The following is a 20,528-nucleotide window of genomic DNA, read 5'->3' as shown; positions in this document are numbered from 1 at the left end:
ATGACAAAATTCTATAAATAAAGTTGTCAAATAACATGGAATGGGTATTTGCAAGAAATCTTATGGTATTTCTATGAATGCCACTAGACAATCAAAATAATATCTGGACATGGACATACAATTGCAACAAGCATTTATACAATATAGGGCATTGCAGAATGCTTTTGTTGCTTGCAACCATGTAGTATACTCAGAGCCCTCTCTTACTTCTCCACATTTCCTGGCTTCTAGAATGAGGCCACAAAGTTTGACTTACTCAAGTTGCTATGGAGAGTGAGAAAAGGTGACGGAGGATTTGCATTTATAGTCCCTCTACAGACATGCAGATGACATGGTCAGATGAAGATGAGGGAGGCGGACGAAACGCGCCACAAGGAACGTCATATGGAGTCAGTGCCAAGAACACAGTGTGGTCTGAACCGTGCGATACCTGGAAGTAACTAACAGATAGTCGGCGTTCACAGCCACAACACTTGTGCATGTGGGGATTCCTTTGGTATACCAACCATACTTTTAAGAAACCAGTTTTGATTGCTTTAGTGAATAAGGTTACTGTGATATTGCACCATTGGGGTTCCTGTTTTTTGTCTCCTTTTTATTAAGTTCATAAGAAGAAGATAGTGTGCAATTGAATATCCAGCTGTAGGACATATTTGGGGAACTTTTCAGAGGCAGAGTTGATAGAGCTCTGGTAAATGTGAGTGAGACCACAGATATATATTTTTGTTTAATATATCTACACAAGTATTTGCATCTGCACTAGACGTATTTGTGTTATTATTTACAGATTCTATTTCAAGAGGCATTATTGATATTGTTAAGCATTAGTTTCAGTGCAACACTGTTTTTCTGTTTTTTACAGAAGCAAAGGGAACGATAACTGTGACTTTATGGGCCAAGTTTAATTTTGTATTGCTTGGCAACGCAAACCAAAAGATAACATGATATAAGGCTTTTGCCTTCCACCTAAGTCAATATTGAGCTGTACTGCTGTTTTGCATGTGTATCAGTGGTTTTGATTTATTGATGAACAATGAACATATACATGTGTATATATACAGGCTGCATCGCTCACTGTCCTCACGTAAGACCAAGGTTTGATTAAAATATCTTAGACACTTCCTGGTTGCTGCAGGACTACTGTGTAGATTGGGGAAGATCTTCAAAAGCCTAGTCATTAGATTTGCAAAAGTAATGTTTTTGTTTTCAAGTTAATGCCTAGCTTTATTGAATTATCAATGTATGTCTTTAAGGCTTAAATAATAAACCAAATGATCTCTGCAATATATGCAATCCAGTACAATCATGAAAAATACTATTCTCTATTATTTTATAAAATTAAAAATTAAATTAGAATCTATATATACAGGATCTATATCTATATATCTATATCAGTATATTGAACTTTATTTGGTGATCTATATATACTATATTGAAAACAATTTTCATTTATATCTCCTTGTATTTCACATTAATTATCCAGAATTTTACTTTGGGACATGTAAGATTTTAAACATATATTATATAAAAAAAAAAACTCACCAGGTACCATTCCTGTCAGCGTTGGAGCAGAGTAGCTACCCTGGCCGGCAGGGGGGACATGTGGAGGGTATCCGGGGAGGGTTGTGCTTGCCAAATCACGACCTAGAGAACGAAGTAAAACAAATCACTTTGTGAAGTCTCACAAATGCCAAGCATGTTTTTACATCTCCCCGAGAGCTCAGAGCTCTGCCAATGCATTTGTCACTGCGGCACAGTCTGAATATCAAGATATCTTGATATTCTTGGCAGAAGGAGGCATTATTTTTCTTTGTACACTACAAGATTGGATAAAAAAACAAACTTCCTATACACTGTGCAGGAGAGAAAATAATTGTGGAAGAAATATTGCTCTGTCAGGTTCCGGAATGCTACAAAATCATTATTTTTCACACTTTCATTGTTTGCAGACCTCATATATGCTATTAAAACAATTAGGCTTACAATACGATATCCGTGCCAATAATGATAATTTTTTCTATCATATAAAGTTGAAAGGGAAAATAAGGTTTTCTAAAATGTAAAAGCTGTGTTGGAGCTGGTTACATATATTAACCCATGCATGTAATAGTTTATTGGTGTAATATTTCTTATTACCATTGCTTTAAAGCAGATCGGTCACTTTCTGGGGTCTGAATAATTTTCAAAGAACCCATGAAACTGACAGATGAGATGTGGGTATGGTGGTTGCAGGGTGCAGGGTGGGTGAGTTGTCCCTCGCAGCAACTGAAATCTTCATGCTGCTGTCCTCTTCAGCACTTGGCACTTCAGTTGCCAGGAGGTAAGTCAGTTCTGTACTCTAGCACATGTGCGAGAGTACAACACCAAGGTTTACACAGGATCCCACCAAACTGCGGGACTCTCCATAGACAGAGCATGAATCCCACAGCCGTCATTTGTGATGGCTGTTGGGAGTGGACAACAGTTGATAGTGGAACTATGTTTTTTGTTATCTTTTGTCAGCTTCAGGCTTTATGTTACTTTGTCTTGTGATATTTTTGGATTGCTGTAGAATTTCAATGAATTTTCTTATGAAATACCTTAATATCATTAAAATCAATATATTCTGCCAAGAAATGAAGACCTTCTCTAGTTTTTAAGTATATCCGAGGGTGTGAACATTATTCTCGAACACAACAGTAATCCTTTTATCTATCCTGAGAAGTTTAAAGACTGCGTTGAAACTGCAGATAATCAAGCCTTAGACCCTGTTGCTTGGTAAATGCATTAACCAAGTTAGTTCTCTCACAAGTTAATACTTACTTACCAAGCAAATCAAAGGCAAGCAGAAGCTGTGTTCAAACTAAATTGATGATGTTCATGAAGGTCAAAAGCATCAACATATATATATTGTAGACTAGAGGCATACGTTTGATTAAAAATAATGTATATCTTGAAGATCAAGAATTGCCAATGGTGAATCTCCAGAACTTCAACATCCATGATATTTTGTCAGCCTTATTGCATCCTGTGAGTTGCACTGTTGCAAGATATGGGCAATCTATATGTGACCATTCCTACTCTAGAGTGTGCGTTCTAGTGAGCAGAGTTGTCCACACACTATTTCATTATACATTTGTATGTTGTCTCCGTTATACAAGATGATAAAAATCTCTTGCCAACTTTACATTTATAAAGACAAAAACATTAAAAGATATTACATTACTAGTTGTATTTATTGGTTTTAGCCCATTTACTGTATTCTGCATGGAAATTAATAATGATATACAAACATATTTTTTCTATCTACAACAGGTTTTATTTTATTTATATTTGAGTATTAGTGTTCAATGTGCATGTAAGATATTTGTCTACATCATCGTACACCACTTTTGATTTCTGTAAAACAAAAAACACAACCATTAGAGGCGACAGTACAATTGTTAAATATTTTCCATTTTAAAAACAGAATTTCAATGCTAAATGACAGGGCCCAACAACCCATCCATTCTGTGTTGATTGGGCTAATGAGGACACATTAGCCTGAGAAGCAATGGTGGCTGTGATTGGCTGAGAGTGTCAGTTGACCACTTTCACCCATTGCAAGAACGGAGTGTGTAATATCTCACCTAGCCATACCTCCACTGGGTCCAGGCTGTAGGTAACCAGGGACCCTTACTTAGCCTTGAACTGTACAAAAATGGCTTAACATTTAAGTGTCAATTCAATGAGATGAAATGGACATAGTGCCTAAGATATCTATCTCAGCAGCTAGTTTGATGAAGATGTAGTGAACATTACAGGAATTGTTAAATATGCTATATCAGGAGCAGTGTCCATAGCATACACCAGATGACAGCTTAGAACACAAAGAGGTAAAATGGCAAAATAAATAAGACTGAACTTATTATACCATGCTTGTCATGTTAGTTTCCTTAGCACATGTAAATAAAACTTAGAAGAGCACACTCAGCAAATATAAGGCAATATTTTCAATTTAATACCTTCCTTGATGTTTTTGTCAGATTGTAGAGATGCTCCGTATTGTCCATTCTCAACAAATGTATTTGATATATAATAAAAATAACTGTATATGTAAATACTTGAAAAATTATTGAAAACAATGTTACTTAGCAATATTGTGCTGAATGTTTTCAATACATCAATTAAATAATTAAATAAATTGTAAGCGGTTATTCGGTTTATGATTAGAATCAATTTTCCAGAATTTAACCAGAAACTCTTCTTCAAAAAAGTGGTATATGATAATTACTAAACCCTTTTTATTGGCAAGTTCTCAGATACCCTATGAGGGTTTATAATACAAATATTGGTTTCTAATCCTGCATTTAGAATTGGTAAGGCTTAGCCAGACTATACATGAAAATTAAATTGAGTTGAGTTGATACTTATACTTTAATATTTAATCATTTCATAAAGCTCTTGTATTTTAATGGCTTACTTGAAATATAAGTTTAGATATAAGTTCTGGATCATTGCACATTGACAGAAAGTGTTCTTCTGGATTCTTAGTTTGTTGTTCCAGTTAGCAATCAACCCTTAGTCTTGACCGTAAGTGACATAATAAATGCAATTAGTGCTGTTATATAACTGAAAGTCTAAATTTTACTGACATTGGGGATTTGAAAGAATGTTTAATAAAATTCAGTAATTTGTGAAAATACAAATAAAAGTAAAAAAAAATAGAAATACAAAACAAGTTTGATCATCTAAATTCATAGCGTTTAATCATTTCAACATTTTCATCTCTGTATTGAACCAGACAAAATGTGTGTGCACACATACAAAAAGACAAAATTAAATTCAATGCCGTCAATAAAAATTGAATCCCATATTGCTAATGTCCACTTAACACCACACAACAGCTATGGTAAGAGGCAAGATTACGAGTTTTCCCGTTTGCCATCATCTGCCTCCATACAAGACGGAAGGACAAAGTCACAAAATCCTGGCCCTTTATTTATCTAGTTTAAGGTGATCTTCAGAGAAAATGCTGTAGGCATAAATAGCGCATATTTTTGAAAAGTAGAACATTCTACAACAGAGCCGAATGCAAACAGGCTATTTTGCAAAAGCAAAATCTGTTTTAATAAATGAATACCGGTGTTTCAAAGCAGAACCTTTTAAAACATTAGAATATTAGATCAGTTGGTTATCTCCCTTGGGAATATTGTGGACATTTTGCATCCATTTGTTCCTCTATATTCACCCAGATTTGTGACAATATAAATTCTAGGATATTACATCTTTGTGTACCCAATTCTATCCCCCAGGTGAACTATCTTAATATATGTCTTTATAGTTTTAACATTACAGATTTAATAGAAATGTGCCAATTTCACTTTGAAAACTTGGAATTGTGTTTTGCTGGACCCATGTCTCATTTGCAACAATTTAGCAGCCCACCAGATAAAATTGCACATAACAAATATTTATAGTTCATGATATAACATTTTCTCTTAAATCATACTTAACATGGTGACTGTGGATTTTATAGACAAAATTGGCCAATGAAAAAAAACAAAATATCAGCTAGTTATTGGTCAACTAAGTTGGAAAACAACTTTAACCCCTTAAGGACACATGACATGTGTGACATGTCATGATTCCCTTTTATTCCAGAAGTTTGGTCCTTAAGGGGTTAAGGGAAAGTCTAAATTAAAAAAATGCATATTCTTACGTCCCAAAAACTCAACCTCTTCTGCAAGTTCTGCAGCAAAGTTAATTGACCTCCTTTTTGCTCAGCATAAACTTCCTTCTTCATGCTGGGTAGTGTCCAATCAAATTTATTTATACATTATTAAATAATGAAATACCTGTTATTGTACACATTATATGAATAAAATAACATATGCATATTGTTCTGAGTTAGATCCTACTGTGCACTTCTCTGAGTGTAAGAATTGCTGTACCTTCCAGTTATTTTTTGAGTTCTTTCTTTATCTAAATTAATCTAATTTCACACAGACAATCACTAGAACAAGAGAACAAGCAAATTCTGTTTTTTATAGGATCCGAAATTCTGAATTGTTTTCAGGTAGTGTTTAGGGAGACTGTAAGTTGCAACCAGGGGGGGTGTGGATAGGTCTACAGAAATAAAGTGGTTTAACCACAGCAGATAATTGAACAGTAAGACTGCAAATGCATAATCTACGTACCAAAACCACTTCAAGAAGCTAAAGTAATATAACAGTATAGCTGTACACCATGCATGTCAAACTCGTGACCATCTTTGGGGACTGCAAGCCGCGAGTACATGCTGGTGTTATAGAAGAGTAGGCACCTGCTTTCCCCATATTGCAGGTGTCTACTCTGCTAAAACTTACCTGGATGGGGAGGAAGGGACGGTGGAAGCAGCAAGGGAGCTCAGCCTTCCTGCTCCTCACTGCTCCCTTGCACTCGCCGTCTGAAGTGAAAACGGGTGCCGGAATATGACGTCATATTCCGGCACCCGGCATCACTAAACCACGCGCGGCAGCAGGGAGGAGCAGGAAGGAGATCTCCAGGCAGAGGTTCCCCGCACCAGCTCCTAAAGGTAGGGAAAAATGAATTAAATTATGTGAGTGCAAGAATGTGTCAGTGAGTGTGTGTGTGTGTGTCTGTCTGTCAGTGACTCTGTGTGTGTGTGTGTGTCAGTGAGAGTGATATTTGAGAGTGATATTTTATTTAAGCTTTGGAGTCAGTATCACAGTGAATCTGATCAATTGACAGCACAAAAAATGAATTCTGCCAGGTATTTGCACTTGCAGAATCTCACAATCCGACTATTCTCTTGAAAAATCTCACGAATGTCACTGGCCCGATTATATTGTTTTATGTATTCTAAAATCAGTAGGTAATAACACAGTGAGTAAGAAAATGTGCGGAACATTCTGTGCTACATATGTAAGCAACATGATTTGACACCGTTGAATTTAAGACCTTTATTGTGTGTGTGTGTGTGTGTGTGTGTGTCTGTTTGTCAGTGAGTATGTGTGTGTATGTCTGTCAGTGAGTATGTATGTGTGTGTGTCTGTCAGTGACTATGTGTGTGTCTGTGTGTGTTTGTCAGTGACTATGTATGTGTTTGTGTGTTTGTCAGTGACTATGTATGTATGTGTGTGTCTTTCAGTGACTATGTGTGTGTGTCTGTGTGTGTTTGTCAGTGACTATGTGGGTCTGTGTGTGTCTGTCAGTGACTATGTGTGTGTGTCTGTGTGTGTTTGTCAGTGACTATGTGTGTATGTGTGTGTCTGTCAGTGACTATGTGTATGTCTGTCAGTGTGTGTCTGTCAGTGACTATGTGTATGTCTGTCAGTGTGTGTGTCTGTCAGTGAGTATGTGTGTGTGTCTGTGTGTGTCTGTCAGTGAGTATGTGTCTGTGTGTGTGTCAGTGAGTATATGTGTCTGCGTGTCTGTCTGTGTCTGTATGTGTGTCTGTCTGTGTCTGTATGTGTGTCTGTCAGTGAGTCTGTGTGTGTGTCTGTCAGTGAGTCTGTGTGTGTGTCTGTCAGTGAGTGTCTGTCTGTCAGTGAGTATGTGTGTGTGTCTGTGTCAATCAGATTTGGCACAGGGTGGTAGTGGAGAGTTATGTGGTCTAGTAGAGGGGGACTGGGATTTAGTAGAGGGGGATGCTGGGGGGGTTTATATTGTACTTTTTAAAATAAACCTACGTTTGTATGAAAATGCAAGGTATTTTTCTTTTTTGCGGCTCACATAAACTTAAACCTTGTTTATGTGGCCCGTGCCAGACTTTGAGTTTGACATGCTTGCTGTACACTATTCTACAACTACTCCTTTCTAAAATAAATAAATGCATCTTTATCTCTCCCCAGTGAGTTAATCAAATTAAAAGTTCTCATGTAAGAGTATCGTCATGGAAGGAATATATTGATATATAATTGAGGTTCTTTACAGCCTTTTAGGTCTTCTTTTATCTGTAGTATCACATGCAATATTTTAGTAAATGATGCCTCCGGTGCACATGAGAAATATATACCTACAGTACAAAAAAATCAGTAGCAACCATATGTTCTATACATTCCATTTATTTCTCTCTTTGAAGCTCTACATTTTATATTGGCTATATATTACTGTAGATTCTTTAGTTCAGGCGTAGCTAGGTGTAGAAAAGTTTGCTGCAGCCCACAGGTAAATCCCACTTTATATTGGTCTGATATCTGGTTTTCAGTACTAACTGAACAGATCCCTGGAATGGGTTATTGGAAATAACTTGTGCTAACATTTAAATATTGCTTCAATCAGGGGCTGTTTAGGAGATTACCTGGGGCTACAACCCAGGCCAGCCTCCCTAGCAACACCCTTAATATAGATATAGATTCAAGAGCTTAAGATCTACCATTTGCGTTTGTGACTTAATGCACCATATCAGCCATGCACTCCATCTAAACAAAAACAGAACAAAGAAAAAAAACATGTTTGTTTCATATTTTTATAATAATTATTCAAATTTAGATATTTCTATTATTTTTTAAATGGTTTATTTAAATTTTTACCATATTTATTATAATTATCTGTTACTACTGTGCTGCACTCCCTAACAAATCAGTCTCCATACAGGCTAAATAATATTAAATAATAGAAGGATGCCTTTATTTTTCTTAAAAATGTATGGTGCTGGTGGGTATATATTTCTCGACTCATTTACCTAGGGCAGGCATAGGCAACCTTTGGCACTGCATATGTTTTGGACTACACCTCCCATGATGCTTTGCCAGCATTATGCGTGTAAGAACATTATGGGGGATGTAGTCCACAACATCTGGAGTACCGAAGGTTGCCTATCCCTGACCTAGGGCAATTTGATTGTTAATATAATGAGCCAACAGTTCCTTACTTTCAATTGCTTCAATACTTTGTCATTGATATTTGTCATATATATGACTTGAGTTAGGTATTCATGTTTATATAGTTCCTTACTTTCTGCTATAATATTCTGCCGTTACTTTCTCAGTTTAAATCACATATTGTCATAGGCTCTCATTGACCGCTATTACTGCACCTGTTTCTGTCAAATGTGGTATTGATGATACTTCCATGTTTTCATAGACTCTTGGGCTGGTGAATTTCTAGTTGTACAAAGTCAACAATATTACTGTCTTTTAAGATCTAATTTCAGTGTTTTATATATTAGAATGCATGGCAAAGGGACGTGCAGGTCAATTGATACAACTGACAGACAACTTGTAAAGTTTAGAGTAAAATACCTAAAAGTATTGACTCTGATAAATGTTCATATATATTTTTCCAACTGTGCTATTTTCGTCTGTTTGTTGCAAGTCAGTTCTTATCTCACCAGAACTAGTTATTACGTGAACAGACCCCAAAATGCCTAAGTGCTTTGAGCTGCGTCCCTTAAGCAGGTAGTGCCACAGGTGTTGCCATGAAATTATTAATGAGACACTGAATTCACAGAGGGCATTTGGGTCAGGCAGAACAGGCCTCCAATTAAACATTGATAAGCAGAACAGAATCATTTATCATGTTAAAATGACCTGCATGGAATTAGCAGCTCAAAGAATACATTGATGTAGGGTGGAGAGGGGGTGTCATTTTAGCAAATATTTTAAATTGCAAACCATTCACTGCGACTATTACAATAATAAGAACAGCCAGAGCTACTATAATCTTTTGGACAAACCATAACATTTAGATTAGGAGAAGCCGAGAAAAAAAATATTCCCTAAGGTAAGGATTTTAAGGTGGGTATTTGTTTTTTTTTACTATGCATGATATCAGGATATACAAACTGGCACATGACTAATGTGAAACATTAATACATAATGTATTGTTGCCAATGCCCTGTTTCTTGCATGCTGAAGTCTAAATGCTGAACATCTATTTTTTTCAATATGCAGTAAAATAAGCCAAGCACGTCACATAAAACCAAAATGCCCACGTTGTTAGATTAGAATCAGCGAGTGCGCATTGAGTAACACCTGCAGCGTGCACATGGCGAGACAATCTTTCTTTTATTTTAATGGCAATAAAACTGTAAATAGATCTCACTCTGCTGTTCCCTGACAAATGATAGGAAAGCATTTTTTATTAAATGGTAATCTGAAACAATATAGAAATAAAAAATATATATTTTGTATTTTTTTTTCTGAATTACATGCTGCTACTTTGTGGTATAATAATATGTGAGCACACACCGCAGAGTTAAACACAGGCTATTGATAATATCATTGCTTTTTCGGGGAGATTCTTGTGTGTAGAAGAGGTATCGGGGTTCAGAGATTGGTAGTTATCAGGGCCGTCTTTAATATGATTAGGACCCTGGGCAATGCATTTTCTTGGGCCCCCTGGGCCCTGCCCCTCCTATCCCTCCCCCCAATTACGCCCAATGTGCAATCACACTGACAGACGTACTGGCACATACAGACACAGACAGACATTAAAACATTCACAGATACACACTGACACACAAATATATACTGGCAGACATACTGACACACACACACAGACGTATTAACACACACACAGGCATACTGACACACACAGGCATACTGACACACACAGGCATACTGACATACACATAGGCAGACGTACTGGCACATACACACAGACAGACATTAAAACATTCACAGATACATACTGACACACACATACACTGACACACAAATATATACTGGCAGACATACTGACACACAGACATACATACATACACACACAGGCACATACACTGACAGATATACTGACACACACAGACACATACACTGACAGATGTATTGACACACACACAGACATACATACACACAGACACATACACTGACACATACACTGACACTGACAGACGTATTGACACATACACACAGACATACATACACACACAGACACATACACTGACAGATATACTGACACACAGACACATACACTGACAGACGTATTGACACACACAGACATACATACACACACAGACACATACACTGACAGATATACTGACACACAGACACATACACTGACAGACGTATTGACACACAGACATACATACACACACAGACACATACACTGACAGATATACTGACACACAGACACATACACTGACAGACGTATTGACACACACAGACATACATACACACACAGACACATACACTGACAGATATACTGACACACAGACACATACACTGACAGACGTATTGACACACAGACATACATACACACACAGACACATACACTGACAGATATACTGACACACAGACAAACACATACACTGACAGATATACTGACACACAGACACATACACTGACACACACAGACACATACACTGACAGAAGTATTGACACACAGGCATACTGACATACACACACACATACATACATACACAGACAGACATACTGACACACACAAACATACTTACACACAAGCATACATTTAGCCACCCTCCAGGTTCTTACCTTTTCCTGGAGGGTGGTTTCCCTGGGGTCCAGTGGCAGGCTGAGGCAGATGGGAGTTTTCCTCTGGAACTCCCCTCCCTGCCATTCTCCTCCCGCGCGGCTGTGTTCTCCGTCGGGAGGAAGTTTCACTTCCTCCCAGCCGGTACAGGAAGGGGCCCGGTCGCACTGTTTAAGTGTCACAGCGCCAGACCGGGCCCCTGCTCACACATGCTCTCCGGGTGGCCCTTAGTGCATGAGCCACCCGGGGAGCCTCCTCAGCGTGCGGGCCGGTGCGGCTCTGTGCAGCCGCACCGCCGGGTCCAAGGGGGGCTGCGCAAATCGCGGGGCCCACAGGGCAGCTGCTCTGGGCCCCCCAGGAGCAACTGGGCCCGGGGCAGCTGCCCCGTTTGCCCCGCGTTAAAGACGGCCCTGGTAGTTATGCTATATTAACAGGATTGTGACTGCTCAACCGGCAATCCTCTTTTAAATTTTTGCAATATGCAATTAGCATCTGATACTGAATTTATTCAATTCATTCAAGCAACCAAAAGGTTGTGTGTTTTTGGTTTTTTTAAGGGAAGTCAGACCTGTCACTAAGGTTCATGATGTTGATTTTGGGTGCCCTGGTATTAGTAAGTGAAATATATTTTAGACAGAATAAAGTAAGGAAACAGAAACCCACTCTGGATTCTCTAATACATTGTGTCTTTTTTTAACACCATGTCATCTCAGGCTCTTTTACTTCACATTACTTTCGGAGTAACCCTCAAAAAAGTGACTATGACTTGTATATTATTTTGGAGAGAAAGACCAATATCCCCTCTTCCTCCAGCTATGTATTTCGTTAAATATGTTGACAATATATTTAGAGAATGTATATAAAATTGGACTAATTAGTCATTCACACAGAGGGAAGTGAAGAAATATGAAACACTAAAACCCCTGGATTTTTTTATGTATATTTTCTTTCTCCTCCAACCAATGTTCTTCGTGATAGAATTCAAAATAAGACCTTACTTGACCTATATAGACAAAATGTGGAAGGTCTTTGTTTTTTGGTTGTATATTATATTTACTTATGCTACATATTAGTTTAGGCTCAAATTTCCCTCTTTCAAAGAATATTCAGCCAGTCACATCGTATTAATGATATATGTGTCTGAATGTGCTGGTATAATAGCTAAAACAAGAAAAGTGTAAGTTTTGCTGTCTATTTAGATTTTTGATGCCAATGTTTGTCCATTTTTATAAACTCCAACATCCAGTGTAAAAGTCCGTGACAGAAGAGGTGGCATTTAAACTTTGCAGGACAGCAGCTTCTTGACGGATAAAGCTTTGGAGATTTTAGGCTCCATTTACTCTTCAATCTAATTTTGCCCTTCGATGCACATTATGTCTGAAATGAGATCTCATGTGGCTTGATCAGTGTTCTAGCACAGACAGAGCATATACAGTCACCTCTATTGTTGTTGCATTTACAGAGCACAGCAATACTTTTAATAATAGGAAAACAGCAGGTCTGGAATAAAGTCCCTCTAGTAATTATTTGTATAGGAGTGAGTTGAGCACGAAAAAAAAAAAGAATGATCACAATGTCCATATTTTATTTGAGCATAACCGCCCTGCCGAATTGACGAAAATTTTAACTGGGATTAGTAACAACTACTCATATTCTTGCGCTATGGTTATTAATTTAACCAAATGTACTCTAAGACTGAAAGAAAGTAAAGTTAAATATTGGTAAGTGTGACAAACTGGCATTTGCCACTGGGCATTGGAGAGGACTGATTGCCAGCCTCCTGCCCTGCGACTATGGCCCTGGGATGTATTGCCCTTCTAGGAACTGATTTGGGCATACTTGATTCTTATATTGCTGTTTCTGGCCCTTTAATTCCCAGAGAAAGGATTTGTACTTTTAAACTGGCACATCGGATGTAGTCAAAGTGCCGAAGTCGTCAAAGTGGCCGGCATTTGAATACCGAACACGTGGCGGCGGCCATTTTAACTCATTCGAACGTGGTCAGCGGTGTGTGCAGCCAAATCTATGAAACTGTTTTTGGCTACCCAATTGCACGAACAACGCTGAAGGTTCGAATGCTCGTTCGAATGGGACTTAGTCATTTTCTCAGTGTAAAATAGACCGACCGCACAGCCCAAATCCATGGAACTGTTTTGGGCATGAAAATGTGCTTATGGTCGGTCAAAAGTAACTTATATCTATCTCCCGAATGGCTGAACGGATTCAAATGATGTTTGGGTATGTTTGTATTTGGAATGTGCTGATTAATAATGTGTTAATATTGGATGTATAGTTTTAGAGTTATGAAAGTTGGGTAAAAAGTATGTTTTAAACTGTATGGCTAATTGTGTTACCTCTCAGGCGGAGGTGTGGGATGTAACCATTGTTTGATTGGCCAATGTGTAATTGTCTGTGGGCTTCTCCCTTGCATGGGAGAATTGTATGAAAGCAGAGTGTGTGTCATTAAACCACAGTTCTTCTTGACCCTCAACACGCAGTCTTGTCTCGTGATTGGAGGGGACAGCTATATTCACACTGGGGATTGCTATGCTCTGCATACTCCTTTGAGATTTAATCACTTAGCTCTTTTAAGAGCTTGTTCCTGATACGCTCTCCTGGAGGAGAGGTCTTCCTCACATGGTCCTGGAGGACAGAAGCTGATCCAGGGTGGAAGGAAGACGGCGAGACTCCAGTTAAGTTACGGTGGTTGTGGAGTCTGCGGTGGTTGTGGTGTCCGGTGCAGTGCTTGTGGTCCTCGGCGCAAGCTAGGAAGCGTCCATCAACGGAAGGTACTCGGTCGGAGTACGGGAAGTTCCATTACAGTACGTTTTTACCCCAGTGCTTTTAACAAAAACTTCAAACCCCTTTTAAGGGTTAACAGAGTGTTCCCTATTTCATACTTTATAGAAGAGCCAAGTTCGAGTGAAATTAGCACTTTTATAAATCTCGTTGGTTGCAGCCTCCCTGGCTGTCAATTGTACGGCTGAGTTCTCCTCCGCACAAACTTTGATACTCACTCAAAGAAGATTTATGGCTTCTCAGGGAGTAGCACCACTGGATTGGCTAAATATTATTGCCAGTGTTGATTTCCTGGAGCATGGTGCAGATGCAATGAAGAAGACCCCTCGTCGCTGGATTACAGATAACAAACACCTTTATTTTACAGGAAAGTGGGCCCACTACAATTTACAACACTCTGGTGTTATAAATAAATGTATTTTTTTTATAACGCTGGAGCATTACCTAACCAAGTGTGTGTAGTAACAGATTTAGCCATCCAATTACTTCTAAAGTCAATCTTTCCTTCAACAGATACTTAGAGTATCCATATTTCTGTAACATACAATTAATTTCAGAAAATAAAATGAACCTGTCTGGTCTGACACTATATATTCCACCAGAGTTGCATATTTTATCCAAAACATGGATACCAGATGATTCACTTAACATTCCCAACCTCCACTGGCCAAAAATCATGTAGATTTACTCAATTCTGCTCTACCTCCACTTATACAGTTTGTGCTCTTTATTCTATAAGTGGAGGTAGAGCAGCATTGACTAAAGCTATGTGTTTTTTTTTGACCAGTAGAGGTTTAAAAACTTATTGTGAGGGCTGGATACCTAAAAGTGAGAACACTATAGTGTTAGCAATACATGTTTGTAATTCTAATTCTATAGTGTTCAGTTAAATTGCGTGTACAGATTATGGATACAACTGAAACTACTGTTAAATGCTGCCAACTGTGGTATGGCAGTTAGTAGAAGTTAATAATAATAATAATAATAATAATAATAATAACAATTTTACCAGGAAAGGTACATTCAGAAAACTCTGGTTTCCAAGTAGTAGTCAATAGAAAACATCCTACTGTATATTTCTAAGGCTGTCAAACTAATTGTATTTTTCCTTCCATAAGAGAAGCAATCTTTAAATAAGAAGCTTAAAGGATCACTATAGGGTCAGGAACACAAACATGTATTCCTGACCTTATAGTGCTAAACCCACCATTTAGGTGACTTGCCCCCACCCCCTCCCCTTTTAGCTGCCCTACAAAAGTAAAAAACTCACTTATTTACAGTCCCATGCGGGTCCGCAGGCGCTGGATCCGCCCCCCTTTGTGACATCGAAATCGCCAATTTTTAGCCAATCCAATGCTTTCCCACATGGAAAGCATTGGATTGGCTAAAATTGGCCCTAGGGCGGGGCCAAATGCCATTTTGGCCAATCAGACCTCCTCATAGAGATGCATTAAATCGATGGATCTCTATGCGGAAAAATTAGCGTCTCCATGCAGAGCGTGAGGACGTTGAACGGCAGGGCTGCTTACTGTGCAGCCCTGAGCCAGGAAGCAAGGAAGCCCTGAGCCAGGAAGCCACTCCAGTGTCCATCTGAGGAGTGGCCACTTGGAGGTGTCCCTAGGGGCAATGTAAACACTGCCTTTTCTTTGAAACAGCAGTGTTTACATGAAAATGCCTGAAGGGAGCTATTACACTCACCAGAACAGCTACATTAAGCTGTAGTTGTTCTGGTGACCATAGTGTCATTTTAATGTTAATTCAGAGGTAAAATCACTCTGGGTTAATAAAAACAACCAAATCCCCCCCCCCCCCCCCCAAAAAAAAATGTTAGAGGGATGGAATTTGATTACCATAGCAAGTAGAAATGAACATAATTTTTAATTGTAATATGCTACCCAAAATTATAATTTGGATATTTTCGATTCCACACCTTCCTCCTTATATAAAAATATATTTCCTAAGCAAAATAGTAAAAATTAAAAACTGTTACTTTCTTTGGCCAAAAGGATCTGTGCTTGAAAGCTAATAATGAATAGGAATTACCTTATAGGAATGACAAAAAAAATCTATTGAGCATACAAAGCTGGTGGGGTAAAACTAAAGTAAAAAATTCACTTTGTTCTTTGGTTCAGAACTAACCTAGCATATAATTGAATTGCAAAGCAGTTTATTGGCCATTTTCTGTAGTGTAGACACATCTTTGAATTTGTAACATGCACACGTGCATAGAAAAAGAAATGGACTATAGTAAATAAATCCAAAAGTGAGAGACTGAGTTGCAATAGAGCTGCACATTTAAAAGAAGCTAGTTTATTTCATTGGCTAAAATCGAGTCCTTGGGGCTGTAATTCTGCCAGATCTTTAGGATATCTCCATAAAGCTTTTCCAGGCTACTATTGCCTAAACTGTAGTTACGGAGCTCGTCTTTGGGTACGGCCCGGTAGCCATCAGCCGCCTTCCCCGCTAGCTTCCCGGCCAAGATGTGGACCCAGTCTGTGTGTGTGACTTGTTATAGGATGCACAGACGTTCGGAGTCCTACAGAAAGTCGTCAATGCCCTCCTCTGCTTTCTTGAAATTCTTGAAGGCGTCATAAGGCAATTTGGGTTTTTGTGCAGGGGTTGCCGGACTCCCCGGGGACCTCTCTCCTGCCCGTTGTTTGTCTGGCTGTGTGGGGTTCGCCCTATTCCTCTGATCCAAGGTATAGGCTTGTGCCTCTGAGAAAAGCTTGGTCAGAGTTTATAAGGGGGTTTCTCTGTAGTAGGCCAGACAATCATCCTCCATGAGGGCGGCAATCAGATCAGCCTTAGTGCCGGCAGATTTCCCTCTGGCTTCCAGAAAATCCTGCAGTGGTGCCTCCTTAAGGTCATGTAGTCCATGGGTCTGTTCAGCTCATGTATGCTGGTTCCGTTCGGCTGGGAAGTGCAATCCCGCCGTTTGCCACCAGTTGTAGCGGATCCTGGGTAACCCCGCTAGTTACCTCAACTAATTCCCTTCTTTCAGCCATTCAGGAGCCGTTTCAGAATCAAGAGACCCTTCTACTTCCGCCCAATAACTGGATGACACACAGTTCTAGAGGTACAACACAATTTTATTGAGCCACACTCGGTTTTTCTGCATGTCCCATGCAAGGGGTTTTCATCTCAAGTCACCAGGGGTCATATCCCAGGAGCCTCTGTACCTGGGAGCCAAAGCGCGGGAAAGGGGGTCATTGTCCCTTTGTCTCCCAGGTTCAGAAAGCCCGCCACACATGCAAGGGGTCTCTCACCCCAATGGACAGGGGTCTTCATCCCATGATCCTCTGTGTCTGGAAGCCAAGGCGCAGCAAAGAAACTGTCCCTTTGCCTACCAAGCACAGAAAAGCCCGCCAAAGTACCCGAAAAGTGTCCCCACCAACCTCACGCAACCCCACCAGGGCACCTTCCCCGACCACTCTCGGTTGGCAAGGCTCCAGTGCTGAAACTTGCAAGGGAAGCGACTCTTTTTGTGGTATGAATGCTCCCCCTGGTTGGCGTTCATCTATTCGAAAGGGCAGCCACCTAGGGAAACACTCATTAATTACTTCCTTTGCGGTTTCACACTATGTTACTATATTACTATGGTCCCCCTGGCTGGTGTTTGTCTGTACCCAGGGGAGTCCTAATTAATTGTTTCCCTTGCGGTTTCTTACCGATGACCAAGGTGAGAACGTTCTATTTGAATGTTCTAACTCTCGTTCTAAATGAGATATGGGGGTGGTCCCCATTTGGGGACAAATTAATTATTTTCATGGGCGCTCTCCCGAACGGGGAGGGGACACAGTATACGCAAATTACAGGGGAACACACACTATATGGACGGGTCTTCACGAATAGGCAGTGGTTCTGCCACAACATTCACATACTGCACCCCCACAAACACATACTGCATCCCTCACACACACACTCACACACACACACACACTGAACCCCTCACACACACAAACACAGTGCACCCCTCACACACTGCAACTTTTACATACACACTGCACCACTCACACCCATTGCACCCCTAACACACACACACACACACTGCACCCTTCACATACACTGCAACCTTCACACACATTGAACCCCTCATACACATTGCACCCCACACACACACAGCGCACCCCTCACCCTACATCCCAACACACTAGATCCACTATAGACTCAACATCCCTTATACAAAAACGCTAGGTCCTTCTTGTGCTGTCAAACAGCTCTATGCATTGAGGCATGGATCCCACAAAAACTCTGAACATGTGCTCTGGTATCTGGCACCAAGACATTAGCAGCAGATCCTTTAAGTCCTACTAGCTGCAAGGTGCAGCCTCCATGGATCAGATTTGTTGTTCTATCACATCCCACAGATGTCTAATCAGACTGAGATCTGGGGAATTAGTAGATGAAGGGAACACATTGAACGCTTTTTCATGTTCCTCGGACTATTCCTGAACATTTTTTGCAGTGTGGCATGGTGTATTATGTTGCTGAAAGAGGCCACTGCCATCAAGGAACACTATTGTCATGAATGTGGTCTGCAAAAATCTCTAGGTAGGTGGTACGTGTCAAAGTAACATTCCCATGAATTTCAGGACCCAAGAGTTCCCAGCAAATCATTATTTAGAGTATAATACTGCCTCTGTCGCACTGCCTTCTTCCCATAGTGCATCCTGCTGCCATCTCTTCCCCAGGTAAATGATGCACAAGCACTCAGCCATCCACCTAATCTAAAAGAAAATATGATTCATCAGACTAGGCATCCTTCTTCCATTGCGCTGTGGTCCAGTTCTGACACTTACGTCTCCATTGAAGGTACTTTCTGTGGTGGACACGGGTCATTATGGGCACTTTGACCAGTCAGTATTCTGACACCTTTCTATCATGACTAGCATTATGTTTTTCAGCAATTTGAGCTACAAGTAGCTCTTCTGTGTGATCGACCAAAAGGCTAGCCTTCACTCCCCTTATACATTATTATTATTATTATTTATCAATGAGCCATGGGCACCCATGACCCTGTCATCTAGCCATCATCATATGGACCTTTCCAAAGTCACGCAGATCTTTCCACTTGCCCATGTTCCTGCTTCCAACACATGAAATTCAAGAGCTGTTCACTTGTTGCCTAATATATCCCATCACTTTACAGGTGCCATTGTGACGATACTAACCGATACTAATCGATACAAATCTACAATCAATGTTATTCAGTTCCCGTCAGTGGTTATAATGTTGCAGCTGATCTGTGTATGTTGTTTTATAATTTCTAAGAAAAGTCCAAAGCAGGTAAGAAATAGTGATGAATACATAACCAGGTCAAGGTAAAGGGCAAATTAAATACCCAATTTAGCTTAATCTAACTGCACACACGGGCTGTTTATGAAGTCAGAACACCATAAAACACAAGTACATCACCAGCTTCTGTGGAGGTTTGAGGGACATTCAGGAGTGACCAAAGTATACAGTATTTACTTATTCTGACATTTTAATCATCCCAATAAATAGGTTCTATGAATATAGGTGATATTACTCACAATCAAGCCCTGATATTTTACTCCAAACAAATTATACAAACAGGGGTTGAAGGGCAAGTGGCCACCTGCGTTTCACAGCTTCTGACCACCGGTTAGTGACGTCAGGATTTATAACTGTATTAAACTGTATGACACTCTGCCATGATAAATCAGTTTCCCCTTCTACTCAAATCACAGACAATAAAAGCTTTAGCTGTGAGAGCCATTCATCATAATAAAGACTAGAGACTTTCTAGTCATCAATTTTACTCACATGCTTAATACACTGGAGAGAGTGTTAGAGTTTTAGCGAAAGAAAAAAAAACGCATCCACGAGGAAAGATTGAACAGGAATAATTACAAAGGTCAAACAAAGAAATCCTTTAGGAAGCAAGTTTTTTTCTCATGTTAGGTAGAGGTGCATCAGGCGTTGATCTCTGAATATTATTGTGAAGAATGACTTCACACCTCTGGTGTCCTTTTATGTCCTACTCGATATATCTACATTTTTCATATAAGCAAAAAGTAAACTAAGAATAGCCATCAGAAGGCAAAGGCAAGTGTTTATATATAATAATTAATGGTTATCCCCGGGAAAGATTACAATTAGGAGGTATTTTCTAACAAATGATAACAAATTATAACAAATTATACATATTTATGCCATATATGCATGACGAATAAATTCCTGCGATAACATATCACAACCCAGGAAATAGCTTTTTTTACAAAGCTACATTCAAAAACTGTAAATGTCAATTTAAAGATGTTTTACTTAACTTAACAAAGGAACATTAATAATAGCAAGTATTAAAATACCTA

At 39.4% G+C, this 20,528-nt stretch overlaps 1 protein-coding gene across 3 annotated transcripts in view; it reads right to left on the bottom strand.

Annotated features, from left to right (window-relative positions):
- PAX5 (paired box 5) overlaps positions 1–20,528 on the bottom strand; it is a 239,464-nt gene that overhangs the window by 29,593 nt on the left and 189,343 nt on the right. For all 3 annotated transcript variants that reach the window (XM_063457270.1, XM_063457272.1, XM_063457273.1), the window contains one exon: positions 1,543–1,644. In XM_063457270.1, the coding sequence (XP_063313340.1) occupies positions 1,543–1,644 (102 nt within the window). The remainder of the gene's footprint in view (positions 1–1,542; positions 1,645–20,528) is intronic.

The sequence above is a fragment of the Pelobates fuscus genome, chromosome 5 (assembly GCF_036172605.1).
Source record: "Pelobates fuscus isolate aPelFus1 chromosome 5, aPelFus1.pri, whole genome shotgun sequence".
NCBI classification, from domain to species: domain Eukaryota; kingdom Metazoa; phylum Chordata; class Amphibia; order Anura; family Pelobatidae; genus Pelobates; species Pelobates fuscus.
The sequence above is the reverse complement of the archived record's forward strand: the minus strand, read 5'-3'. Positions and strand labels throughout refer to the sequence as shown.